Source organism: Theropithecus gelada, chromosome 4, assembly GCF_003255815.1.
Source record: "Theropithecus gelada isolate Dixy chromosome 4, Tgel_1.0, whole genome shotgun sequence".
Lineage (NCBI taxonomy): Eukaryota > Metazoa > Chordata > Mammalia > Primates > Cercopithecidae > Theropithecus > Theropithecus gelada.
In genome coordinates, this window is record NC_037671.1 from 34,618,391 (window position 1) to 34,639,485 (window position 21,095).

Genomic DNA, 21,095 nt, shown 5'->3' on the forward strand with positions numbered 1-21,095 from the left:
TTGCCCCCCTCCTTCCTCCCTCCCTCTCTTGACAGAAGCATCTTCTCCCCAACTTGAGTAGATGTTTGGTGCAGTGTGGGGGTGAGTCCCTTTCCTTCAGGGCCCTCAAGGGTGTAGGGGTGAGGTTGCGTCTCACACACATATACACAGACACACAAGAGCAAGATGTGTCAGGTGTTTACTCATCATTGTGGGGGGCTCTGGTTGTAGAAGAAAGTTTGGCAAGGTGGGGTTATACAGGAGAGAGTTGGTCTGGGGCCCGAACAGTTCAAGGGAAAAAGAAAAGGGAGCTGATGGATGGGATCTCTCTGTGGGCCCCTCAAGGCCCTCCAGTACCACTCTCGCCTGCCTCAGGTTCCTCCGACTGATTCAGCTCTGCACGCTCCTCCTCTTCCTCCTGGTTTTCTGAGGCCTTCCTGAGGAGGAAGATTGTGGAGAATGCTGCACGTTGTCGTTCCACCCCCCACCCCTCTTCACTTGCTGCCTGGAAGCCCTAGGTCTGAGGAGTCTGGCTTTCTCCACTCACCTCTCCTCTCCTTGGCGTCGCCGCCTTTGCCACAAGATGACCCCAATGAGCAGAGCGGCTGTCCCCAGGCCTCCCAGGATCCCCAGGGCCAGGGCTAGAGTTCCTGGCCCTGATCCTCCCACAGAGCCTGTAGGGAGACAGGGAAAATTGAGAGCACAGCCCCCACCACTCACCATTCCTTTCTTTTTTTTTTTTTTTTTTTTGAGATGGAGTCTGGCTCTGTTGCCCAGGCTGGAGTGCAGTGGCCGGATCTCAGCTCACTGCAAGCTCCGCCTCCCGGGTTTACACCATTCTCCTGCCTCAGCCTCCCGAGTAGCTGGGACTACAGGCACCCGCCACGTCGCCCGGCTAGTTTTTTGTATTTTTTTTTGGTAGAGATGGGGTTTCACTGTGTTAGCCAGGATGGTCTCGATCTCCTGACCTCGTGATCCGCCCATCTCGGCCTCCCAAAGTGCTGGGATTACAAGCTTGAGCCACCGTGCCCGGCCACCATTCCTTTCTTGTTGACCATCCCCGCAGTCACATGTGTTGGGGGCTATCTTCTGCTTCCCTGACTTTCTCGAACCCCTCACCTGCAGTTGGCCCCTCCTCGCCTGGTTCTGGAAGACAAAGTTGGATCCAGTCAGAAAGGAAGACTTCGGGTTGAGAGAGGGTTATTTAGTGGGAGCTCCAGTGGAGTCTTTCCCTTTCTTTTTTTTTTTTTTTGAGATGGAGTTTCGCTCTTGTTGCCCAGGCTGGCATGCAATGGCAGGATCTTGGCTCACCGCAACTTACGCCTCCCGGGTTCAAGTGATTTTCCTGTCTCAGCCTCCCAAGTAGCTGGGATTACAGGCACGTGCCACCACAACTGGCTAATTTTGTATTTTTAGTAGAAATGGGGTTCCTCCATGTTGGTCAGACTGGTCTCGAACTCCCAACCTCAGGTGATCCACCGGCCTCAGCCTCCCAAAGTGTTGGGATTACAGGCGTGAGCCACTGCGCCCAGCCGTCTTTCCCTTTTTTTAGTTCAGAGGGAAGAAGGGAGAGGCTTGGCTGCTCTCTTGGCAGAATTTGGGTGGGGCAGGGGAGGTTTGGGTGTGGGTGCACGGAGGGAGAGGTGGGCTGGCTCTTGGGGGTAAGGCCAGAATGGGGCAAGAAATTAGAGCCTGTGCTATCCTGCACCCTAGCCCCAGGGTCTGTAGGGCTTGGAGAGAGGTCTCACCGATGATGCTGATGCTGACAGCACGGCTTTCCTGGGGCCCGTGGCTGGGATGGGTGGCCACACACCTGTAGGTTCCCTGGTCCTGAGGCCCTATCTCAGGGAGGATCAGCACAGGGCTGGGGGAAAGGGGTAAGGGCACACCCTGGTGGGGGAAGGGGAGAGGAGACTATTTCAAAACTCTTGTCTTTTTGTCTCCACATCTTCAAATACCCTCTCTTCCTCCTCAGCTCCTAGCCTGCCTTTCCCTCGTTAGCCCTCTGCCCTCCCTGTTGCTAGTTATGGTTCACCCTACCTCCCAGCCCCTCTCTCCAGGTCACTCACATCCTTCATCCAGTGGATCTGAGGAGAGGGCTGGGCAGGGACTTCACAGGTCAGGGTTACGGTTCCACCAGGAGCTACTGCTCCACCTTCTGGCTCTACCACCAATTGGACCTCCTCCAGAGGCACAGGCTCTGGGAGTTGGAAGGGTTATGAGGTGGAGAGTTACACTTGTGAGTGATCCCAGTGGCCATGGGCTTGACTCCCTCTTTCCCTAAGGGTCCGACTTCCAGAATGCACTCACATGAGCTTGGAGCCCTCCCCACCTCTGCTCACCCCAGACACGGGGCTGGATAGGGGCTGTGTGCAAGGCCCGGCGTCGGGGAAGGCCTGGGCTGAAGCTACAGGAGAAGGTGGGATGGGGATTTCCTCCCCGGGCTGGGGTCACCATTAGCTCCGACTGCAGTGTGAAGAGCCCCGTCTCAGGGTGTCTCCTGGTCTCTTCCTTCACAGATACTCCTATGGTAGGAGGATAAGACAGATTATCCCAGGGTGGGTGTGGGAGTGAGATCAGGGAGAAGGCAGCTTGGCGGGCACCTTCGGACTCACCCTTCTCATTAGGCACCAGGGGCTTCCCATCCAAGTGCCAGCTAAGAGTCCCTGCAGGGTAGCTTCCCTCTGACACACATGTCCCCACCTGGGGAAAGAGTGGTGACCTCAGAATCCTTTGAAAATGAGAGATGCCACACACCCACACACACTCGCCTCCTGTTCACAGGACCATTTTCTACTTCTCCTTTCTTTCACTACCTTATTGGGAACACCAGCTGTGAGTTCAGAGGCAGAATCTATAATTTCCGGCTTCCCAGGAATCTCTGAAGAAGGAAAAATCCAATCAGAGGCTGTAATTGTGAAGGTTCTCAAACTCTGTGTGTGGAAATGGGGCCAGTGGAAGTCAGAGGCCCTCATGGGCCAAGGCTAGGGTTGAAGGCTTTTTCTGAGATAAGAGAGGGGGCCTTGGAGAAGGCCCTGGAATTCTTACGGTAGACACGGACTCGGTAGTTGGACTTGGTCTCCTTTCCATTCCTGTTCATTGCCTGGCACCGGAAAATCCCCTCATCCTGGATCCCGACAGCCGGAAGGAAGAGGGAGCCGTTGGGAAGGACACGAGCCACACTATCCCAGGGGCCTCCCTGGGGAGATAGGACCTTCCAAGCTTCTGTCCGGCCTGTATTCTAGAAGCAGAGAAGCAGGGCCTAAACAGTGCAAGGCCTTTGGGAAAGTACTGTGAGGCAGAGTGATGGGGATCCGAATCATTGCTGGTCTCCCTGGAAGTTGGGAAGCTGCAACAGGATCCCCACTTACCAGTTTCCATTCCAGCTGCTGGGGTGGTTTCTTGGGGGCCCCCTTACACTTCAGCACCAGTGGCTCACCGATCCGGGCTGTGATGTTTTGAGCACCTACTACTGCCCCTGGGAGACAGCATCGTGGTAGAGGGGCAGGAAGGTAATGAGGGCTAACAAAATTTGGACAGGGTGCGTGAGGGACCTTGAAAAGCAGTTCCCTGGGTTCTGGGAAAAGTTCTAGGGCAATTGGGGTATGGGGTTCAAGTGCTTTCTGCAGGAAGGGTCAGTGGGTGGGGGGAGTGGCTCACCCCACAGACTGAGGACCAGCACCCAGGCTCCAACTGCTGCTCCGGCTGCCATCCTGCTTCCTTCCAGGCTCATAGCTCTGTCTGCCCCTCTCCGCGCTGTGGCCTCCGCCCTAGGTGGGGCCTGTACCCTCTCTCCAGCCCCCATCTTTCAGTCATCTTGTCACAGGGAATGCTAGGAATTCATGCCTTTGGGACAAGAGTCCTTCAGGTACTAGAGAAATAATTATCACCCCACCCCTGGGCACTACCAGCCTCTGGACACAGTCACTTCCCTGGGGGATGGGGAGTGTACCCTCTAGGGTCTCATTCCCTCAGAGCCCCCTATCCTATTTATTCCATCAGTCCATCAGGGCTGCCTGGTGACCCACTGGAGCCCCATGTTGACTGGGCAAGGTTGCATCAATAGGGTTCAGGCCAGACTGTTGTTTGCAAGGGTGCAATTGGGACTGCATCGTGAAGGCAAGGCTGGGGGACAGGAGAGAAACCTGTTTGGAGCTTCGTGAAAGAAAATATATTTTTTTTTTTCTGGGGTTTCTCATGTTTTTTGAAAAAAATTCTCAACTAAACCCAGGAAAAAAAGAAACTTCTTTATTTAAAACTGCATTTTGTTTTTTTTCTGTGAAACTACACAAGTTTACAAGTGAGGAGAGAACTGCCCCCAGCCCATGCCTCCCACCCCCCCACCCATCACACTTCCAACCTGTCCCCAGTCCTGCCCAGATCTTTAATGGGAGGGGTTCCCCACTCTGACAGTCTTGCAAAATCCTGAGAATGTCTGAGGGGATCAGATGGTAGGGTTTAGGGCTGAGGATGGGACAGTGTTGATTTTACTTTTCCCCCACACTTGGCTTTTTGCAACCTCCTCCCTCTCCCTACCACTTGATTTTGGTGTGACAAAAAGATACCTCATTTCTGGGGAAATTGAGGAAGATACATATACAAGCACCCCAACCCATATTTAACATATTTGGCAATAACTCCCTTCCCATTCTTCCCCCTCCAATTTTCAAATAGTAGTTTTTTAAAAAATTAAAGACATGTCACTCACAGGGGAAGATGGCATCTTCGATTTCCTCAAAATTACTGAGTCCAGCCCTGCCCAAGGTTTGTGGGAAGAAGGGGGATGAGAGGCCAGCAGGGCAAGCCCTTCACTGCCTCCACACCAAATGCGGCAGAAACTGCCTGCATGAACAAAGAACACGTAAGTGATTTTAGGGGGCAAAGCTTGGTGCCCTGTAAAATTTACTTCCTGATGGACAGGCCTGGAGCCAGGGGGGCCTCTTCACCAGTTCTGTTTGTCCTCCCTTTCTCTTACCAGGACCCCTTTGGCTATCACCCCTAATATGGGAAAGTAAGAAATTTTTTTTAAAAAAGACAAGAAATCAACATATTTATAAAAAAAAAGCTACTTCCCCAAACTAAATTAAAAATTAAGAACCACCACCACCACCAAAAACAACAACAACAACAAAAAAAACAGATGGATCCCAGGGTTTCTTTTTCTTTCTTTAAAAAAAAAAAAAAAAGTTCAACCCCAAAGCCCAGTCAATAATTCCCTAAAGTAGCAGAAACTCCCTCCGAGGTAGATATCTGAGTCAGACACTCTCGTCCACCGAGCGATTCTATTGGTTTAAGATGAGCTGCGTATGAGGTAAGTAAGCCGTCTGGAGGGGCGGGGGTGGGGATGCATGGGGGCGTGGCCCATGTCCTCTGTCCAGAAGTCATGTCCCCATTTTTGGCATCTCTGGTTGGGCAGGGCTGGCGTCTCCAGATTCCAGAACATATAAGTGGGGTGGGGAAGGGAAAGTGGGGGAGCCCAGAGAGAGAAACAGAATAGTTGCAACTGGGAGTATGTGTGTGAGGTGTGGGAGAGGGAGAGAGAGGAAGACAGAGGAGAAAAAGGGGTCTGAGAGATAGGTTTCTGGGTATATGTATGTTTCTGTGTAAGAAAGAAAGCGAGAGGAAAAAGATGGAAAAAAGGGGGAGACAGACCCCACACTCCCCTTAGAGGCCCCATTCTTCCTGCCATGTAATTAGCACTCCCAGCACAGAGAGTCTAGTTAGGGAGGGGATGACCCCATTGGCCCTTCTCTGTCTTGTGCTTCTCCTGTATTTGGGGTTTGTCCTCTGGAAGCCTGTGTCCTCTTCAAGAGTCGCCTTGTGAGAGCCCCCACCCCTGTGACCCTGAGGGGCAAGATCAGTTGGAGGTGTCAGAGTGAACGCTCCCTGGTCCCTCCGTTGGGGATGTCACTGAAGAGGGGGTCACAGCCTCCTGCCAGCTGCCATTTGCCTGGAAGAAGAGAAAAACAGAGTATAGAAAACAGACAAGGCCCCGGGAGTCCTGTGTGGGCACAACACTACTAGGGAAAATGCCCCTCTGTCCTGCGAGAACTGGACGGAGAGGGGCTTCAGGATCCACTCACCCTCATTTCCCGTGGGCTGTACATCTGGCCTCCCCCGAGGTTCTCCCCATAGCCCCCGGGCCCCATCGAGTGTCGGAGTGATTCCACCTGCAGGCAGCGGAGGAAGGTGTGACAATGAAGAGAAGCCTCAGAGGAAAGAGGTCTTGTATCCTCAAGTAGGGGAAATGGAGTTGGGGAAAGCCCTACTGGAGAGGAGATGGGCATCTGACCTGGGAAGCAGAATAGGAATCTCCGTTGAGCCCAGGCATCCCCAGAAACATGTCTCCAGATCCTGAGAGATTGAAAGAGCCGCCAGAGCCTTGTGGGGGGCAGAGAGGGAAGAGTGTAATAGAGCCCGTGATGGTAGAAAGGGGATGAACCACAACTCTCAGCTCTTGTGGGGACGTGCTACTATACTCCAATTATCCACAAAACAACATTCCAACACGCAGAAACAGCAGGCTGTTCCTTAGCCTCCTATGGCCACCCGTGGGAAGAAAGGCAGAACTAAGTTCACTGCAGTGGCCTCTGTCCCTTGACATCTCCAGCCTGTCTCAGCTTGGTCCCTGTCACCCCAAAAGGCCCCCTCTCTGCTATGATCTTGCCTAGGTAGGAAGTGGGAACAAAAGCAGGAAGTGTGCAAAACAGTCAGCCAGGGTGACAGTGGGATCCACCTGCAGAGGAAGGGGGTGTCGGGGAGCTGGTGCGGCTGTGGCCCCCCTGGGTGACTGACACGGCGGTCTTGACAGCATAGATGTTTGCCTCCTCTTGGAACTTTCCGATGTTCTTCTTATAGCGAATCCTCTTGTTGCCAAACCAGTTGGAGACCTGTGGGGCAGAAAGGAGGGTCGGGTAGAAACATTTGCCTCCGAAGTCCTTCACTGAATAAGATGTGAGTGACAGCATTTGTTTTTCTTCTGGTCTCACTATGCTGTTGCCCAGGCTGGTCTCCAACTCAAGTGATCCTCCCACTTCAGCCTCCCTAGTAGCTGGGATTACAGGAACACACCACTGCACCTAGCTGAGATGCGTGCATTTTGCCTGACAACTCCTCCCGAAACCTCCATAATACCTGAGACACGGTGATGCCACACTTCTTGGCAAGCTCCTCCTTGGCCTCCTCACTAGGATATGGGTTACTCAGGTGGGAGTAGAAATACTCATTGAGGACCTCAGTGGCCTGTTTGCTGAAGTTACGGCGCTTTCGTCTACAGAGAAGGGAGAAGAGCGGTGAGGAGGGTGTTGGTGTCCTGGCAGGGCTGTCACATGGCGTGACCCCAGAGTCACCATTGTCATGGAGTACCACGTTGTGCAGCATGGCAGCTCAGGGTCTTGGAGAGGAATGGGAAGGAGCCCAGTGCTGGGGGCCAGCTCGGGTCCCTGGGCCCACCTGGCATCCAGGAAACGGGAACGCAGGATCATGACAGCCTCGCAGGTGCTCTGCTTGAGCTGCATCTGGATGGCGCTGAACTTTCGATGGATGATGCTCACCATGCGTTCCATCTCTTTGGGGGCCACGGGCCTGGTGCGGCTCTGCTCCCTCAGCAGGTTCATGACATGGGTCGTGAACTCATTACATGCCTGTAGTGGGGGCCAGTGGGCTGCTGAGAAGGAGCCCTTTGGCCATGGGATTCCCCTGCAAGAGCCCTTCCCTCCACCCTCCTCTCCTTACCTGCTCATACTTCTCCAGCTCCGAGTGGTATATGTGACGGATCTGGGCAAGTTTGCTGCGATAGTCCGAGTGTTCGATGGAGTTGTCAGGGGACACGCCGCCCCCAGAGGCTGCAGCGGCTGCAGCTGCTGCTGCTGAGCCGCCCCCTTTCTCGGGCCCAGCCACACCCTCTGCCAGAAGCATGTTGTCCAAGCGCATCAGCTGTGGGTCCACCGGCTCCTCCTCCTGGGAGCTCCGAATGCTGAGGCCTAGCATGCAGGCGAGTGGACTTAAGGACCCAGGGACCCCATACCCAGTGCTCAGTCCTCCTGGTGCTTCCTGGAGAGCCAAGTTCCCAGGCTTTGGTTCCTTCCCCAGTGCCCCTGACTCCTCACTTTCCTCAGGCCCCCAAGCTGTCACACTCTAGCCCTATAATGAAAAGATTTGTGTCCCCAGAGTTGAGCAACCAGAGGAGGGCCCACATACCGGTTTTCTCCTTGATTTCACACAGGACGCTAAAGAGAGCAGGCTTCATTCGGTGGCAGTTTAGGGCGTGTTTCCTTGGGAGGAGTGGGAGTGGGGAAAGAGAAAAGTTGAGGAGCTAGAGAAACAGAGCAGGGGGCCTGAGAACAAGGAGGGAGGAGGGTCAATCTGCAGAGGGAGGAAGCGGATTGGGGGTGGAATGGAGTTGGGGAGGGGAGTTCTTGGGAAAAGATCAGCTCCCAGAGCATGGGGAAGCTGCTCGGCTTCAGGGTGACACAGGGAAGATGCAGGCAGCAGGCTAAAGGCCGGGGGCTTTGGGAGATGGTCTAGAAAAGTATGAGGAGGAATTTGGGAGTGGATGGAGAAAGGAAAGTGACTTGGTAGGTTTCAGAGGTAGAGAGACTGAGGCTGGGGTTGAGAAGAGTCGGAGTTTGAGGTGGCAGAGCGGGGCTGGGGGTGCCGAGCTAACTGGGGACATCAGTGTAGTGTGTGTGAAGGGGTCCTGGGGCTGAGCAGGTGGGAAGCTTTGATGCACCTAGTGTCTGGCTGAGCCGTGGAGAGGAGCTTTAGGGGCTCCGGAGAGGGTGTGGAGGTCTCCACATCTGGACAGAATGAAGGGGCTGGGTGGAGAGTTAGGGAAGAAGATAACATAGCCCAAGAACAGTTTCTGAGTCTGGGAGCCAGAGGGGGCTCCCGGAGATGGGGCTGTTCCAGGGGAGTGTGGGGGTCAGCAAAAGGTTAGGAGTGGGGAGCGGGGCCACCTGGGGTTCCCTCTGTGAAGGTTTCAAGGCCTGGGGGTGAAGGGAGGTTTGAGAGGGATCACTTTTCTAGGGGCTCCCAGGAATGAGAGAAGAGAGCTGTTGGATCCTGGAAGAGGGCCCTGGAGTTGGGGGGCTCCCAGAAGATTCAAAGCATGTGAACGGGGTTTGCTGGGTCTGTGTGGGGTCCCGGGGTGGGGGCACTCACTTGGCCTGGGCCTCGTCCAGGCTCTGGTCGGTGATGGTCATTATCTGCTGCAGAATGTCCCCGATGTCTTGCTTCCCTCGGCCTCCCGGGACCCCCCCGCTACCCCCACCGGGGTCTCCGCCACCGGGAGGCTCGCCAGGGCCCCCAGGCTCCCCACCCACCAATCCCAGGCCCCCCCGGCCCCCGCCTGGAGGGGGCGGCCCCAGTAGCCGCTCGTCCATAGCTGGGGGGGGGCCCTGAGGCCCCCTCCCTGCTCCGCCCCTCCCCCCGCCTGGTTACTTCTCCCCCCAAACTCGCTGGGGCCGCTGCTCCCTCCGCCCCAACCCCCGCCCGTCTGCCCCCGGCTCCCGGCTCCCCCGGGGGTTCACCCCGGCACTGAAGGGAGACCTGGGGTACCGGCTGGGCCCCCCACAGGAGACCCCGGCCCCCGGCGGCGGAGAAAATGGAGCCGGAGAGAGAGAGGAGGCCCAAGCGGGGGTGTGTGTGAGAGAGAGGGAGGAGGGAGGAGGGAGAAGGGGGGGAGCGAGGGAGGGAGGCTGGGGGAGGGGAGCCGGGGAGGAAGAGGAGGGGAGAAGAGAGGAGGAACAGGGAGGAGCTGGGGGCGGAGAGAGAGACACAGAAACAGAGGAACTGAGACCGAGTGGAGGAGGGGAGAGGGAAGAGGGGATGAGGGGAGGAGACGGGCTATCTGAAAAATATGGGAAAGCCCCCTGGCTGGACTTCCGCGGCCTGGGAGTGGGGGCGTGTTGGCGGCTGCGGGGGTCTGCCACCTGGGTCCTGAATCAGGGATCTAGGCGATGTGGACTCACGCCGCTGGAATGCCTGGGTTCACCGACAGCTCAGTTCATATTTCTTGTTCTAATGACTCCCCTCCCTGTTCTACTTAATTAAAACCAGGAGAGGGGGGCTGGGGGAGATAATTAGGGAGGTCTCCAGCCGCTGCTTAATGAGCCAGTAATTAACCAGCCAGGGAGGGGAGCTGGCCTCTGGCCAGACTGGGGAGAGAGGCGGCCTCTGGCCTCACCTTCCTACCCTTCACCCCGCCCTGGTCCCCCAGACACCAGTCTTCAGTCCAGAGGGGTATTACATTTATTCACACAACCAAAACATCGGACAGACTCAGCAGCGGGGGGGGGGGGGGGGGGGCAGGGCTGAAGGTCCATTCACAGCCTCTAAACCCCTCAGTCTCAGGGATGGGGGTGCTGGTAGTGGGACTGGGAGAATAGTCTTAATCTCTCAGGTGCCCACCCACCTTCCCTTCTTACTGGGAGGAAGGGTAGAGCTGTCTCTCAGGTTATAACCTCTCAGGAGGAGGCCTGAGCCCTCAGACCCTAGTGCCTAGTAGCTTGACAATTGGTGGTGTCCCCACAAGTTAGGGAAAAGACTCCCAGCCACTCATTGAGATGGGTGCCTGGGATCCCCCTTACTGCCTCAAGCTCCCATGGACCTGTGCGGGGGGGAGTTAAATCCACGTTCCACCTCGCCTGTTCCCAGAGTTTGAGGCCTTTCACCCCATCCAGTTCCCAGGGAAGGTGATGTGGGCGATGAATATTGAGATTTGCGCTGCGTCTTTCAGTCTCTGTTACCCCCGCCAAGCAAGAGTTGAGGGCATGCAATAGGCTGCCCAGCTTTCAGACCAGGGGCGAGGAAGGGCTGGCTGGGGGCTCAAGTCTCAGCAGGTGTGTGTGGGGGGCCGGGACCTTTGCTCCTCCATTCGACCCCCACCCTGAACTCTCAGCAGCAACTCCAGGAGCTCCTGCCCCCCTGGAGGGAGGGGAGGCTCTGACCGCTGGGCTTCCATCCGCTGGCACTGGAGGAGTGGAGGCAGAGGAAGAGCTTTGGTGAGGGTCGGAGGGGAGGAGGTTCTTGAGAGGATCAAGGGTTGGTATGGGGAGGCATATAGGAAACCTGTGAAGGTGATGGGGTGCCTAGGGAGAAGCAGGAATAGAACCCAAAAGAGAACAGGGCCAAGAGACCAGGAGGCCTGGGTTTGCCTCCTGGGGGGATGTCTTACCTGGTGACTGAGGATGGTGCTGTAAAGCTGTTCTCTGTCCTCAAGAGGACGGAGTGGGGCAGGGGCTCGGCTTGGGGGGTTTTGTGGGGTGAAGAAGGTGGCCCTCTGCTCCTCTAGGCGGCGGGACTGGGCTTCAGCCACCAGGTCCAGAAGGAGCTCAGTCTGCAGGGAGAGCAGGGAGGCCGAGCGGGGTCCTAGTGCTGGGGAGAGGGGTGTGGAGGGCTCAGAGACCCAGAGAGGTTGGCAGACAGGAGCCGTGGGGGAGTGTGAATAGGGTGATGTGATTAGGGACTTTGGGTCAGAGGAGAGGCGGCGCAATGGGTAATCCCAAGGGGAGTCTGGAGGAGGTGGGGAGAGGGCCCACAATGGACTGGGCCTTGGTAATGGGATCAGGATGTGGGCACCAGGGTCAGGGCTCTCCCTGGGTGGGTAGGGGTACCTGTGTGGCGGGTCCCTGGAGGAGGAGGGGACGGAGGAGCAGATCGCCAAGGCCGAGTGGTGGAGTTTGGAGGGGGCCAGCCTTGCTCATCCTGAGGGGGGCCCTGATGCCAAAATATGTCCATTCCAGTCAAGCAGTGGTGGTTGAAGTGGGTGGAGTGGACAGGGGCTAGGTCAGTGGCCCGTTTCCTCTCTGTGTGTCTCTGTTCCTGCCTCAGTTTGCCCAAGCCTTACAAGGCCCCTGTGTCCCTACATTTCTGCCCCAGATCCTCTCACCTCCCTTCTTTCCCAGTGTCAGCCTCCCCAACCCCGTGCCCAGCTCACCTGCTCACCATCCTCTTCTTCCTGGGGTCTCTCAGCCTCCATCCCCTGGAGGGGAGAAACTGGTGGGGGAGGGGTGGCTGGGATTTGGGAGGAGGGCTGGAACCTTGGGTTCCTGAGGGGAGTGGGGGCTGGAAGGGGTGGGGGTGAGCTGGGGGCTGGATGCCTGGGTACTGAGCAGGAAGCTGGGTTCCTGGTCAGCCCCCCCACGGGCCCCGCCCATCCCTGTCAACTTCCTCCATTCTCTTTTCCCACCCAAACAGCTTGTTCAGTCTCTCTCACCCCAGGGGAGCACAGAGACTGGGAAAAACTCCTCCAGCTGCAGGAGTGGAGGGGGCTGATGGTGGGGAAGGACTCCTGGCAGTCTCATCTCCAGAGCCTCAGTAGCCCCCTAATCCCTGACTCTGCTCCCTCCACCCCACCTCCTCTTCTGCTCTTTCTGTCAACACAGGAACTAGCTACACAGGAAGTGGTTTCACTCCTCAGAATCCCCCTCCCCCCAACCAGGTCCCTTCCCTCCCTGAGATAGACCCTGCTGTAGGATTTGGCCCTCCCGATCTTCCCTCTTATTTACTGGGTCTGGGAGGGGGCATGGTTCCAGTGGGAAGTAGAGGATTCAGACCTAGGGATGTGGAGCTCTCAAATATATACATAAAACCCTAGCAATGGGTCAATGGGTCCAACACGTATTAAGTATTCAATATATATGTATTGAATAATCCCTGACCTTCAGGTATTTATAGTCTATTCAGGAGATGGTCGGCAGCTGTGGCTCACACCTGTAATCCTAGCACTTTGGGAGGCCTAGGAGGGTGGATGGCCTGAGCTCAGAAGTTCGAGACCAGCCTGGGCAACATGGTGAAACCCCGCCTCTACTAAAATACAAAAAATTAGCCGGGCGTGGCCACATGCGCCTGTAGTCCCAGCTACTCAGGAGGTTGAGGCAGGAGAATTGCTTGAACCCGGGAGGCAGAGGTTGCAGTAAGCCAAGATTGTGCCATTGCACTCCAGCCTGGGTGACAGAGCGAGACTCTGTCTCCAAAATAAAAATAAAATAAAATAAAGTAAAATAAAATATACACTCTATTCAGGAGACAAGATGTGTACCAAATGTGAGAGTACAGGAAGGCTTCATTTTGGAAACTTATAGTTTATTGCAGATAAGGGGCAAGGGAAAACCTATTTTGGGTATAAGAGATGTAGATATGGAAAAATGAGAGGCTGAGGTGGGAAGACTGCTTGAGCCCAGGAGGTTGTGGCTGCAGTGAGCCATTTGTACCACTGCACTCCAGCCTGGGCAACAGAGCAAGACCCTGTTTCAGAAAAAGAAAGAAATGAAATGAAATCGAAAAGGGAGAGGACTACCTCTCTGGCTTGGTCTTTGATCAATGCTAATCAGGTTGGTTGGCATCAAGGAAGGAGCAGGGCAGACAGCCATTTGGTACCTCTAAATGGCAGCCTGTCATGTTAGGGAGTTTATAGCTGAGTGATTTGGAATGTGAAATGTGATGAAGAGGAGATCTGGTCCTGCCACTTATTCCTTTGCAATCTTGAGTAGATCTCTGTGCCTCAATTTCTGAAAGAGTGAAATAGGGTTTTAATAGCACCTACTTCATAGAGTTGATGTATTAAATGTAATAAAGCACTTGATGCATAGTGGATACTCAATAAACTGTAGATATTATTGGCTTTCAAAATGCCTCATGACTTCATGTTTCAAACCTAGCAACATGTTGCTGCAAGGTGGACAGTTTCTTTAAGACACTCTCTCCATCTACTTGACTTGTGGCCTTAGGAATCTCCTAAGTGGCCATAACTAAAAGCCCTAGGATGAGGGACAAAGTGTGTGCATCATCTAGTGCAGTGGTCTCCTATCTTTTTGGCACCAGGGAAGAGTTTCATGGAAGACAATTATTCCATGGTCAGTGGGGTTGGGGGGCTGGTTTCAGTATGAAACTGTTCCACCCCAGATCATTAGGCATTAGATTCTCATAAGAAGCAAGAAACTTAGATCCCTTGCATGCGCAGTTCACAATAGGATTCGAGCTCCTATGAGAATCTAATGCTTATGCTTATCTGACAGGAGGTGAAGCTTGGGCAGTAATGCTTGCTCACCTCCTGCTGTGTGGCCCAGCTCCTAAGAGGCCATGGACCAGTACCAGTCTGCGGCCCAGGGGTTGGGGACCGCTGACCTAGTGTGTGTGTGGGTTCTCCCTTGGCTACTAGACTCTTGCTTTCAGATAATACCCTAAATTATCATAGGGCCCCTAAATATACTTATTCTTGCTTTTAAACTATACTTACATCCTCCATTCAATGCAAATGCTGAGCCGAAAGCACAAAATGCTGACACTATGCAGTCACTCCCATCTTTTTTCCCATTCTTCTCCCCAACTCCTCCAAAAAAAGGTAACACTTCAAATCAGCTTTATTATGGGTGACAGATTTAGGGTTCTTAAATAGTGATAGCAGTGGCTAGAAGAAGCGCTTCATCCCCGCAGTGGAGTTTCTTTGTTGTGAGGGGAGGGAATGCAAGGAGTCATCAGCTGGGGCGGCCCTTGGCCACTTTTCAGCATCTACACAGTGCCTGGCACATAGTTGGTGTCCAATAAATATTTGTCAGCCATTTGTGGGCAGTGGGGACAATGGATGAAGGGAGCTCCCTTTGGAAACCATATATAGAAAGAACATCTTACATCCCATATGCCTGTAGTTCTTGGTTCCAATTTAGGGGTATTTCCACTCCACTCTGCCCTCCTGTGGCCTTATTTTCTGGAGAAGGACTGGGCCTGCCTCATCCTAGCATTGTAAACCCTCTTTCCAGAGCTGCAGCTTCTCCATGTGGAAGATGCCTGCTCTGGTGGGCATACATTCATTTTAGGAGAGAAACTAAACTCACAACCCTTCATTTTTGGGGCTCCATCTTAAAACCAGGAAGGCCTTCCAGCCTGCCTTTTAATGGGTAATCATTTTGGAATTCCTCCCTACCATGTATTCTCCTATTTTTTGCCCTCTCCTCCTTGGTTTATGGGCATTTCTTGGTGGGCTGGGGGACCCCAGTCAAGTTGAGGGGATCCCCGCTCCGGGGACGGAGTAAGGCAAGAAGGCGGGTTTGGAATGTTAGAGGCAGGACCGCAAGCTCCCAGGGCCACCCAATCACAGGGCCAGTCATCCGTTGGGCCCCTGCCTCCGCGCCCGGCAGCCACTCCGTAGCTTCCTCGCATTATCGCAGGGTTGGGCCGAGGCCCGCGCATGCCTGCAGAAAACCTACGGCCGCGAGGGGGCGGGCCTCCTCCTGCTCCTCCTCCCGAGAAGCTCCGGCAATGATAATAGGCCCCGCCCCCCCGCACAGCCAAGTCTACGGACCAAGTCCGAGCCTGCCGACAAGCTCCGCCCCCACGAGGGCCTGCTCCGGCTGACAGCGTCCGGCAGCGCGGCAGAGCCCCGCCCCCATGCGGGGGCACGCTTACAGACGACGTCCGTGCGCGCGGGAAGGGCCCGGACTCGCGGCCCGGCGTGGCTTTGTGACGGGCTTCTAGTGGCCCCGCCCCTTCCAGCAGCGTCAGCAGATCCCAGTGGTTTCGTTGGCGAGCGACGTCCGCGGGCGCTAGCCCAGCCTGGTCCCGCAGCTCTCGGGCTGCCCCCAGCCCCAGCAGCAGCTGGGCTACTTCCACCGCTCCTTCCCGTGCCGCCAGGAACAGCGGCGTCTGCTCCTGCACAGGAGGAAAGAGCCAGGGGCGATATCAGGGCAGGCCACGCCCACAGGACTGGGCCTTTCTACCTTCACTTACGGGACCACTGGCCCCTCTCCCTTCAGGCTTTGCGGGTTACCGCACTTTCCATCTCTCCTGCGCCCGACTGTTTTGTGGGAAGCCCTCTGTCCCATCTAACCCTGCTGTCCTGGGCGTCTTTATCGGCTCCGGCCTGAAGAAGCGAGCGGGCGGCTCGGGCGTTGTTCACGGCAGCAGCCCAGTGCAGCGCAGTTTTCCCTAGGGGACGACGTGGGAGGTTGTTACCGCTGTTGGGGGCCAGACGCCTGGGTTCCGGTTTCCCACGGGTTCTGTCCTTGGGGGAAGGGCTATTTGGGCCGGTTGGTCCCTCAAAGGCGGGAAGCGTTGCCCAGGAGACTACCGGCCTGCAGGAAGTGTTGCCCTGGTGACGTCATCAGTGCGCGGGAGGGACAATGGGGCATTGTTCTGGGGTCGGTGAGACTGGGAAACCGTCCCCCCCCCCCGACGAGATCCCGCCCCCTTTCCACACACACTGTCTTCCATGCCAGTTCCCCAGTAAGCTGGAGCAGAGGGCCAGTGTGGTGTTGACGGTAGAAGTTGGGGGGGAAACTCACACGGCCCGTATTTCCACCGCATCGCAGATTGACAGCCTTAACAGCAGGATGAGAGGGAATGCCCCTCCACTGCACCTATATTTTGCACTCCATCTCCCACCCCATCTGCTCAACTTTTCTACAGCACACATCACCCCTTCCTCTACATACCCCATTTATCTCTGGCCCCCACGTCTGCTTGGGCTGCAATCAGTTCTTCAACCAGGTCTTCCACTGCCAGTCTGGCAGCCAGCATCAAGGGTGTGGTCCCGTCCTCTGTGCGAGCGTCCACTGCAGTTTGTCTGCTACGGAGCAGAAGCTGGGGAGACAGAGGGCCAGTGACCCCTGGGGTACCCTGGACTGCCAACTCAAGTTCCTTACACTTTTAACCCCACTCACAATCCATATTCAGCCATCCTCCGCAGTTTCCCTGTCAGGTTCCCAATCACACCAGTTTCCTCTTTGTCAAACTCTAGGGGATGCTTCTGTCCAGCTTTACTTGTAAGCTCGCCCCATTCCCTGTAGGGACCTCAGTGTGTGCCAACCTGGCAGACCTCGCGAGCATCAGCAGCCACAGCAGCATGAAGGGGTGTGCGCCCTGCGCGGTCTGGCTGGTTGGGGTTGGCTCCAGCCTCAAGGAGGCGGCGGGCAGCGGTTGGCCGGGAGAATCGGGCAGCCAGGTGCAGGGGGGTCTCCCCAGTGCCCACGGTGTGAGCCTGGGGACAGGCCCCTCCATCCAGCAGAGGTTCCCAGGGCCCAGGACATCCCAACCATGCCCCTTGGAAGGTCCTGGACTCTACTTCCCCACAGCAAACCGCGGACATCAGGGGTGTCACCCCATCTGTTGGTAAGACATGAGTAATGGGTCAATCTAAATGACACAACAAGGGGGAAGGGACAACATGTAAGCTCAGAGAGAATCAAAACCTGAGGTGTTGGGAAGCTAAGTTCTGGTTCTGTGTGGCTTTAGTCAAGTGACTTTTCTACTTTTCTCTGACTTCAGTTTCTTCCTCTGTAAAAGGAACCTGCAGCTTAATTCTCTGACATTCCAGGGCAGTGGTTTTCTCAAACGAGTCTGGATCAGATTCACCTGAAGGGCTTACTAAAACAGATTGCCTAACATCTTCAATTCCTGAGTCAGTAGCTCTGTAGTGGAGCCCAATAATTTGCATTTCTAACAAATTCCCAGGTGATGCTGATTCTGCTGTCTGAGGACCACACTTTGAGAATCATTTTTCTAAGGCACTAGTCTAAAATTAGTTCCTCTAGTTCTGATATTAAAGGACTCTCTGATTCTAATAGGGTCTAAAGACTTTTTTTTGGTTTTTTTTTCTTGGTCTGGGTTGACTCACATACCAGGTCCACGGGTGTCCAGGTCAGGGGCTTCCATCTCGGATTCCTGGGGAGGAGTTAGCATGGCAGCCTGAGGGAGCTCCCCACAGCCACCACTCAGAGACCAGAACTGGCACTTGGAGGGTGGGCCTGTTTCTTCAGCCTTTGGGTAAGAGCAAGGATCAGTGAAGGTTGATTTGCTCTTTCATCCCTTCCATCACTTCCAGATCATACTTGCCCCAGCCCGTTCACCTGGCCCACCTCCTCTCCCTCCTCAGGGCCTGAGCACATCACAACTCCGTCCTCATCAACTTCTGCCTCTGGCTTCAGTGCCCTGGAAGGAAATGGGTGGGTAGAGGTGACACGGAATTATGACCATCAGGGTCTCCAAGATTTCCAGTAGGGTTCCCACCCCTCTCTCCTTCCCCTATCTTTGACTTCTGCAATAGTATTTCTTATCTTTTCTAATTGTAAATATCACCATAGGAGAGACTTCCCTTCCTGAGCCTGGGTTTCTCCTCATTCTCACTTGAGGCCAATGCTGTCCTCGCCCAGTGGGGGCCGGCGTCGGTGGGGAGCTGACTGAGTCCTAGGCCGTCGAGTGAAACCAGGGGGCAGCCAGAGAGCTCCATGCTCTCGGCGTCGACGCCGGATGAGCTGGAGGACGAGAAGAGCCCCTAGGGCCAGGAGAATCACCCCAGCCACTGGGGAGCACAGCACAGGCCAGGGAAGCTGGTTGGCAGGGGGTGCTGGTGGGAGAGAGAGAGTCACAAAGAGAGGCCACTCCTGGTGAGACTGATTACTATTGGGAGACCTTTGGACAAGTTTAATAGCCTGTCTTTGCCTTGGTTTCTTTATCTGCGAAATGGGGATGATAATACAGGTTGAGGTTGGGCACAGTGGCTCATGCCTGTAATCCCAGCACTTTGGGAGGCTGAGGCAGGTGGATCATATGAGGCCAGGAGTTTGAGACCAGCCTGGCCAACATGGCAAAATCCCCTCTCTACTAAAAATACAAAAATTAGCGGCCAAGTGCGGTGGCTCACGCCCGTAATCTCAGCACTTTGGGAGGCTGAGGCGGGCGGATCACGAGGTCAGGAGATCGAGACCATCCTGTTTAACGCGGTGAAACCCCGTCTCTACTAAAAATACAAAAAATTAGCTGGGTGTGGTGGCGGGTGCCTATAGTCCCAGCTACTTGGGAGGCTGAGGCAGGAGAATGGTGTGAACCCGGGAGGTGGAGCTTGCAGTTAGCCGAGATCGCGCCACTGCACGCCAGCCTGGGTGACAAGGCGAGACTCTGTCTCAAAACAAAACAAAACACAAAACCCAAAAACCAAAAAAAATTAGCAGGGCGTGGTGGCATGCCATTGTAATTCCAGCTACTCGGGAGTCTGAGGCAAGAGAATTGCTTAAACCCGAGAGGCAGAGGTTGCAGTGAGCCAAGATGGTGTCACTGTACTCCAGTCTGGGTGACAGAGTGAGATTCTGTCTCAGAAAACAAACGCATAAAAAAACAGGTTGAGTATCCATGATCCCAATCCCAAATCTGAAATGTTCCAAAGTCTGAAACTTTCAGAGTACCAACATGACGCTTAAAGGAAATGCTCATTGTAGCATTTGGACATTGTATTAGGAATGCTGAACCGGTATAATGCAAATATTCCAAAATAAAAAAATCCGAAATCTGAAACACTTTTGTTCCCAAGCATTTCAGATGAGGGATACTCAACCAGCAGTATGTGCCTCATGGGGTTGTGGGGGAGGATTAAATGAGGTAACAATGTAAAATGCTTGGAGTAAGGCACAGAGTGAGTATGATATAGCAGTTCTTTTTTTTTTTTTTTGAGATAGACTCTCACTCTGTCGCCCAGGCTGGATGGAGTGCAGTGGCGTGATCTCGGCTCACTGCAAGCTCCATCTCCCGGGTTCACGCCATTCTCCTGCCTCAGCCTCCCGACTAGCTGGGACTACAGGCGCCCGCCACCACACCCAGCTAATTTTTTTTTTTTTTGAGACGGAGTCTCGCTCGGTCGCCCGGGCTGGAGTGCAGTGGCCGGATCTCAGCTCACTGCAAGCTCCGCCTCCCGGGTTCCCGCCATTCTCCTGCCTCAGCCTCCCGAGTAGCTGGGACTACAGGTGCCCGCCACCTCGCCCGGCTAATTTTTTTTTATTTTTTAGTAGAGACGGGGTTTCACCGTGTTAGCCAGGATGGTCTCGATCTCCTGACCTCGTGATCCGCCCGTCTCGGCCTCCCAAAGTGCTGGGATTACAGGCTTGAGCCACCGCGCCCGGCCTAGCTAATTTTTTTTAGTTTTAGTAGAGATGGGGTTTCACCGCGTTAGCCAGGATGATCTCGATCTCCTGACCTCATGATCCGCCTGCCTTGGTCTCCCAAAGTGCTTGGATTACAGGCGTGAGCCACTGCGCCCGGCCTATTATTCTTTCATGTACTGAGTTGTCTGATACGAAGACAATTAGATATTCTCAGTCTGGTAGAGAAGATAAACCATCCCTTTGTTGGAGGGCTATGACAGAGGTTAGGATAATGTGCTTAGGGAAATAAGGAAGGAGACTGTAGAACAAATGGGCCAGTGGGAGATTCAATTAGAGAAAGCGGGATTAGGGAAAGTAAGTCCCCACAAAGAACATTTTCAGTCTCAGTTGTCCTGTTTGATGCAGCCTCCATTGCCTGTTGCTAGCATGAGAGCTGGCCTGGGAACAGAGGTCAGAGAAAGTGGCAAGGGGTCACCTACCAGTGCCTGCATGAGGGTGGACAGCCAGCAGTGGTCCAGGCAGCAGGGGCTCCAGGGCTCCCACTGCAGCCATCGCAGCAAGGAAGCGGAGTAGAAGCCCAGGGTCCCAGGGACAGCGGGATGCCGGGTGGTCAGGGCCACAGCGGGACAAATCCACACCCATTACCACCACAAACCTGTAGGGGAGGCACCTCAGAGACCTCTGTGTTGGTCCTTGGCTCCCTTCCCTCCCTCTGCCCTCTTAAAAAAACTGGTGTCTGGCCCTTCCCTCCACCTAACTTCTTACCCAGCACTGAGGGAGTCGGTCTCCTTGCCCAGGGGCTGCGTTTGAGGGGCTGATCTCTCCTGATAGGAGGGGTCCCGAGTTCCTCCTAGCTTTTCTTCAGCCCGGGCCCCAGGATAGGGGTACACCATGTCCCTGCCGTCACGATCCTTCCTTACCCAGAGTCCCACCCTCAGAGTCAGGGACAACACCCGGGCCAGGGCAAACAGCTGCTGGTCTAGGGCTGGGGGGCTCAGTACCACCAGCAGGGCCAGGGAGGGCCCCCACTCTGGGTCCCCATCTTCAGGCCTGCAGTCACCTCCATCCCAGCCACACTCTGCAGTGTTGCAGCCTTTCTCACAGTGCCCGTTGTGGAAGTGATCGTGGCAGTACTGGTCATAGGCTGGACTGTGGGGTGAGGAGAGGGGGACTCAGGACCTCCCTAAAACCTGACTCAACTCTTCACTCTAGAGAGAATTCCCCATATTTTGTGCCCTCCAGGGCTTT

The 21,095-nt window shown here is 55.0% G+C and overlaps 4 protein-coding genes across 13 annotated transcripts in view; all 4 read right to left on the reverse strand.

The window, feature by feature from the left end:
- Window positions 1–160: 160 nt before the first annotated feature.
- Window positions 161–3,785, reverse strand: AGER (advanced glycosylation end-product specific receptor). Of its 9 annotated transcripts, none has more exons than XM_025383485.1 (11): window positions 3,640–3,785; window positions 3,351–3,457; window positions 3,028–3,220; window positions 2,796–2,860; window positions 2,595–2,682; window positions 2,322–2,504; window positions 2,049–2,179; window positions 1,728–1,869; window positions 1,099–1,125; window positions 527–653; window positions 161–416 (listed from the first exon to the last, which is right to left on the reverse strand). In XM_025383485.1, the coding sequence occupies exons 1-11, from the start codon at window positions 3,782–3,784 to the stop codon at window positions 320–322; spliced, it is 1,305 nt and encodes a 434-aa protein (XP_025239270.1). In that variant the 5' UTR covers window position 3,785; the 3' UTR covers window positions 161–319. The 9 variants fall into 9 exon arrangements, with proteins under 9 accessions (XP_025239270.1, XP_025239267.1, XP_025239272.1 ...); XM_025383482.1 differs by having other exon boundaries at window positions 2,751–2,860; XM_025383483.1 differs by having other exon boundaries at window positions 162–416; window positions 3,028–3,178; window positions 3,640–3,784.
- Window positions 3,786–4,205: 420 nt separating this feature from the next.
- On the reverse strand, window positions 4,206–9,633 carry PBX2 (PBX homeobox 2). The gene is made up of 9 exons (XM_025383492.1): window positions 9,142–9,633; window positions 8,179–8,252; window positions 7,714–7,961; window positions 7,432–7,622; window positions 7,114–7,249; window positions 6,716–6,869; window positions 6,272–6,360; window positions 6,063–6,149; window positions 4,206–5,929 (listed from the first exon to the last, which is right to left on the reverse strand). The coding sequence occupies exons 1-9, from the start codon at window positions 9,360–9,362 to the stop codon at window positions 5,837–5,839; spliced, it is 1,293 nt and encodes a 430-aa protein (XP_025239277.1). The 5' UTR covers window positions 9,363–9,633; the 3' UTR covers window positions 4,206–5,836.
- Window positions 9,634–10,212: 579 nt separating this feature from the next.
- On the reverse strand, window positions 10,213–12,798 carry GPSM3 (G protein signaling modulator 3). 2 transcript variants are annotated; one of them, XM_025383510.1, is made up of 4 exons: window positions 11,918–12,798; window positions 11,595–11,697; window positions 11,156–11,317; window positions 10,213–10,951 (listed from the first exon to the last, which is right to left on the reverse strand). In XM_025383510.1, the coding sequence occupies exons 1-4, from the start codon at window positions 11,926–11,928 to the stop codon at window positions 10,814–10,816; spliced, it is 414 nt and encodes a 137-aa protein (XP_025239295.1). In that variant the 5' UTR covers window positions 11,929–12,798; the 3' UTR covers window positions 10,213–10,813. The 2 variants fall into 2 exon arrangements, with proteins under 2 accessions (XP_025239295.1, XP_025239294.1); XM_025383509.1 differs by having other exon boundaries at window positions 11,156–11,355.
- Window positions 12,799–14,324: 1,526 nt separating this feature from the next.
- Window positions 14,325–21,095, reverse strand: part of NOTCH4 (notch 4) — a 28,112-nt gene continuing 21,341 nt past the window's right edge. The window contains exons 22-30 of the mRNA XM_025382329.1: window positions 20,613–20,996; window positions 20,327–20,502; window positions 18,100–18,319; window positions 17,823–17,904; window positions 17,595–17,733; window positions 16,784–17,079; window positions 16,410–16,557; window positions 15,806–15,903; window positions 14,325–15,627 (exon numbers count right to left, since the gene is read on the reverse strand). Coding sequence (XP_025238114.1) covers window positions 14,914–15,627; window positions 15,806–15,903; window positions 16,410–16,557; window positions 16,784–17,079; window positions 17,595–17,733; window positions 17,823–17,904; window positions 18,100–18,319; window positions 20,327–20,502; window positions 20,613–20,996 — 2,257 coding nt within the window. The 3' untranslated portion in view covers window positions 14,325–14,913. The remainder of the gene's footprint in view (window positions 15,628–15,805; window positions 15,904–16,409; window positions 16,558–16,783; window positions 17,080–17,594; window positions 17,734–17,822; window positions 17,905–18,099; window positions 18,320–20,326; window positions 20,503–20,612; window positions 20,997–21,095) is intronic.

Excerpts from the sequence above, each read along its gene's own strand:
- AGER (XM_025383482.1), bottom strand. The coding sequence starts at position 3,784 with ATGGGGGCTGGAGAGAGGGTACAGGCCCCACCTAGGGCGGAGGCCACA. Across the intron at positions 3,458-3,639 it reads GCTGGTCCTCAGTCTGTGGG|GGGCAGTAGTAGGTGCTCAA; the intron begins GTGAGCCACTCC and ends GCTGTCTCCCAG. Across the intron at positions 2,683-2,750 it reads AATGGTCCTGTGAACAGGAG|GTGGGGACATGTGTGTCAGA; the intron begins GCGAGTGTGTGT and ends CTCTTTCCCCAG.
- PBX2 (XM_025383492.1), bottom strand. The coding sequence starts at position 9,362 with ATGGACGAGCGGCTACTGGGGCCGCCCCCTCCAGGCGGGGGCCGGGGG. Across the intron at positions 7,623-7,713 it reads AGCTGGAGAAGTATGAGCAG|GCATGTAATGAGTTCACGAC; the intron begins GTAAGGAGAGGA and ends CCCCCACTACAG. Across the intron at positions 6,150-6,271 it reads ATTCCTATTCTGCTTCCCAG|GTGGAATCACTCCGACACTC; the intron begins GTCAGATGCCCA and ends CGCTGCCTGCAG.
- GPSM3 (XM_025383509.1), bottom strand. The coding sequence starts at position 11,959 with ATGGAGGCTGAGAGACCCCAGGAAGAAGAGGATGGTGAGCAG. Across the intron at positions 11,356-11,594 it reads TCCAGGGACCCGCCACACAG|CACTAGGACCCCGCTCGGCC; the intron begins GTACCCCTACCC and ends CCCTCTCCCCAG. Across the intron at positions 10,952-11,155 it reads GCACCATCCTCAGTCACCAG|TGCCAGCGGATGGAAGCCCA; the intron begins GTAAGACATCCC and ends CCACTCCTCCAG.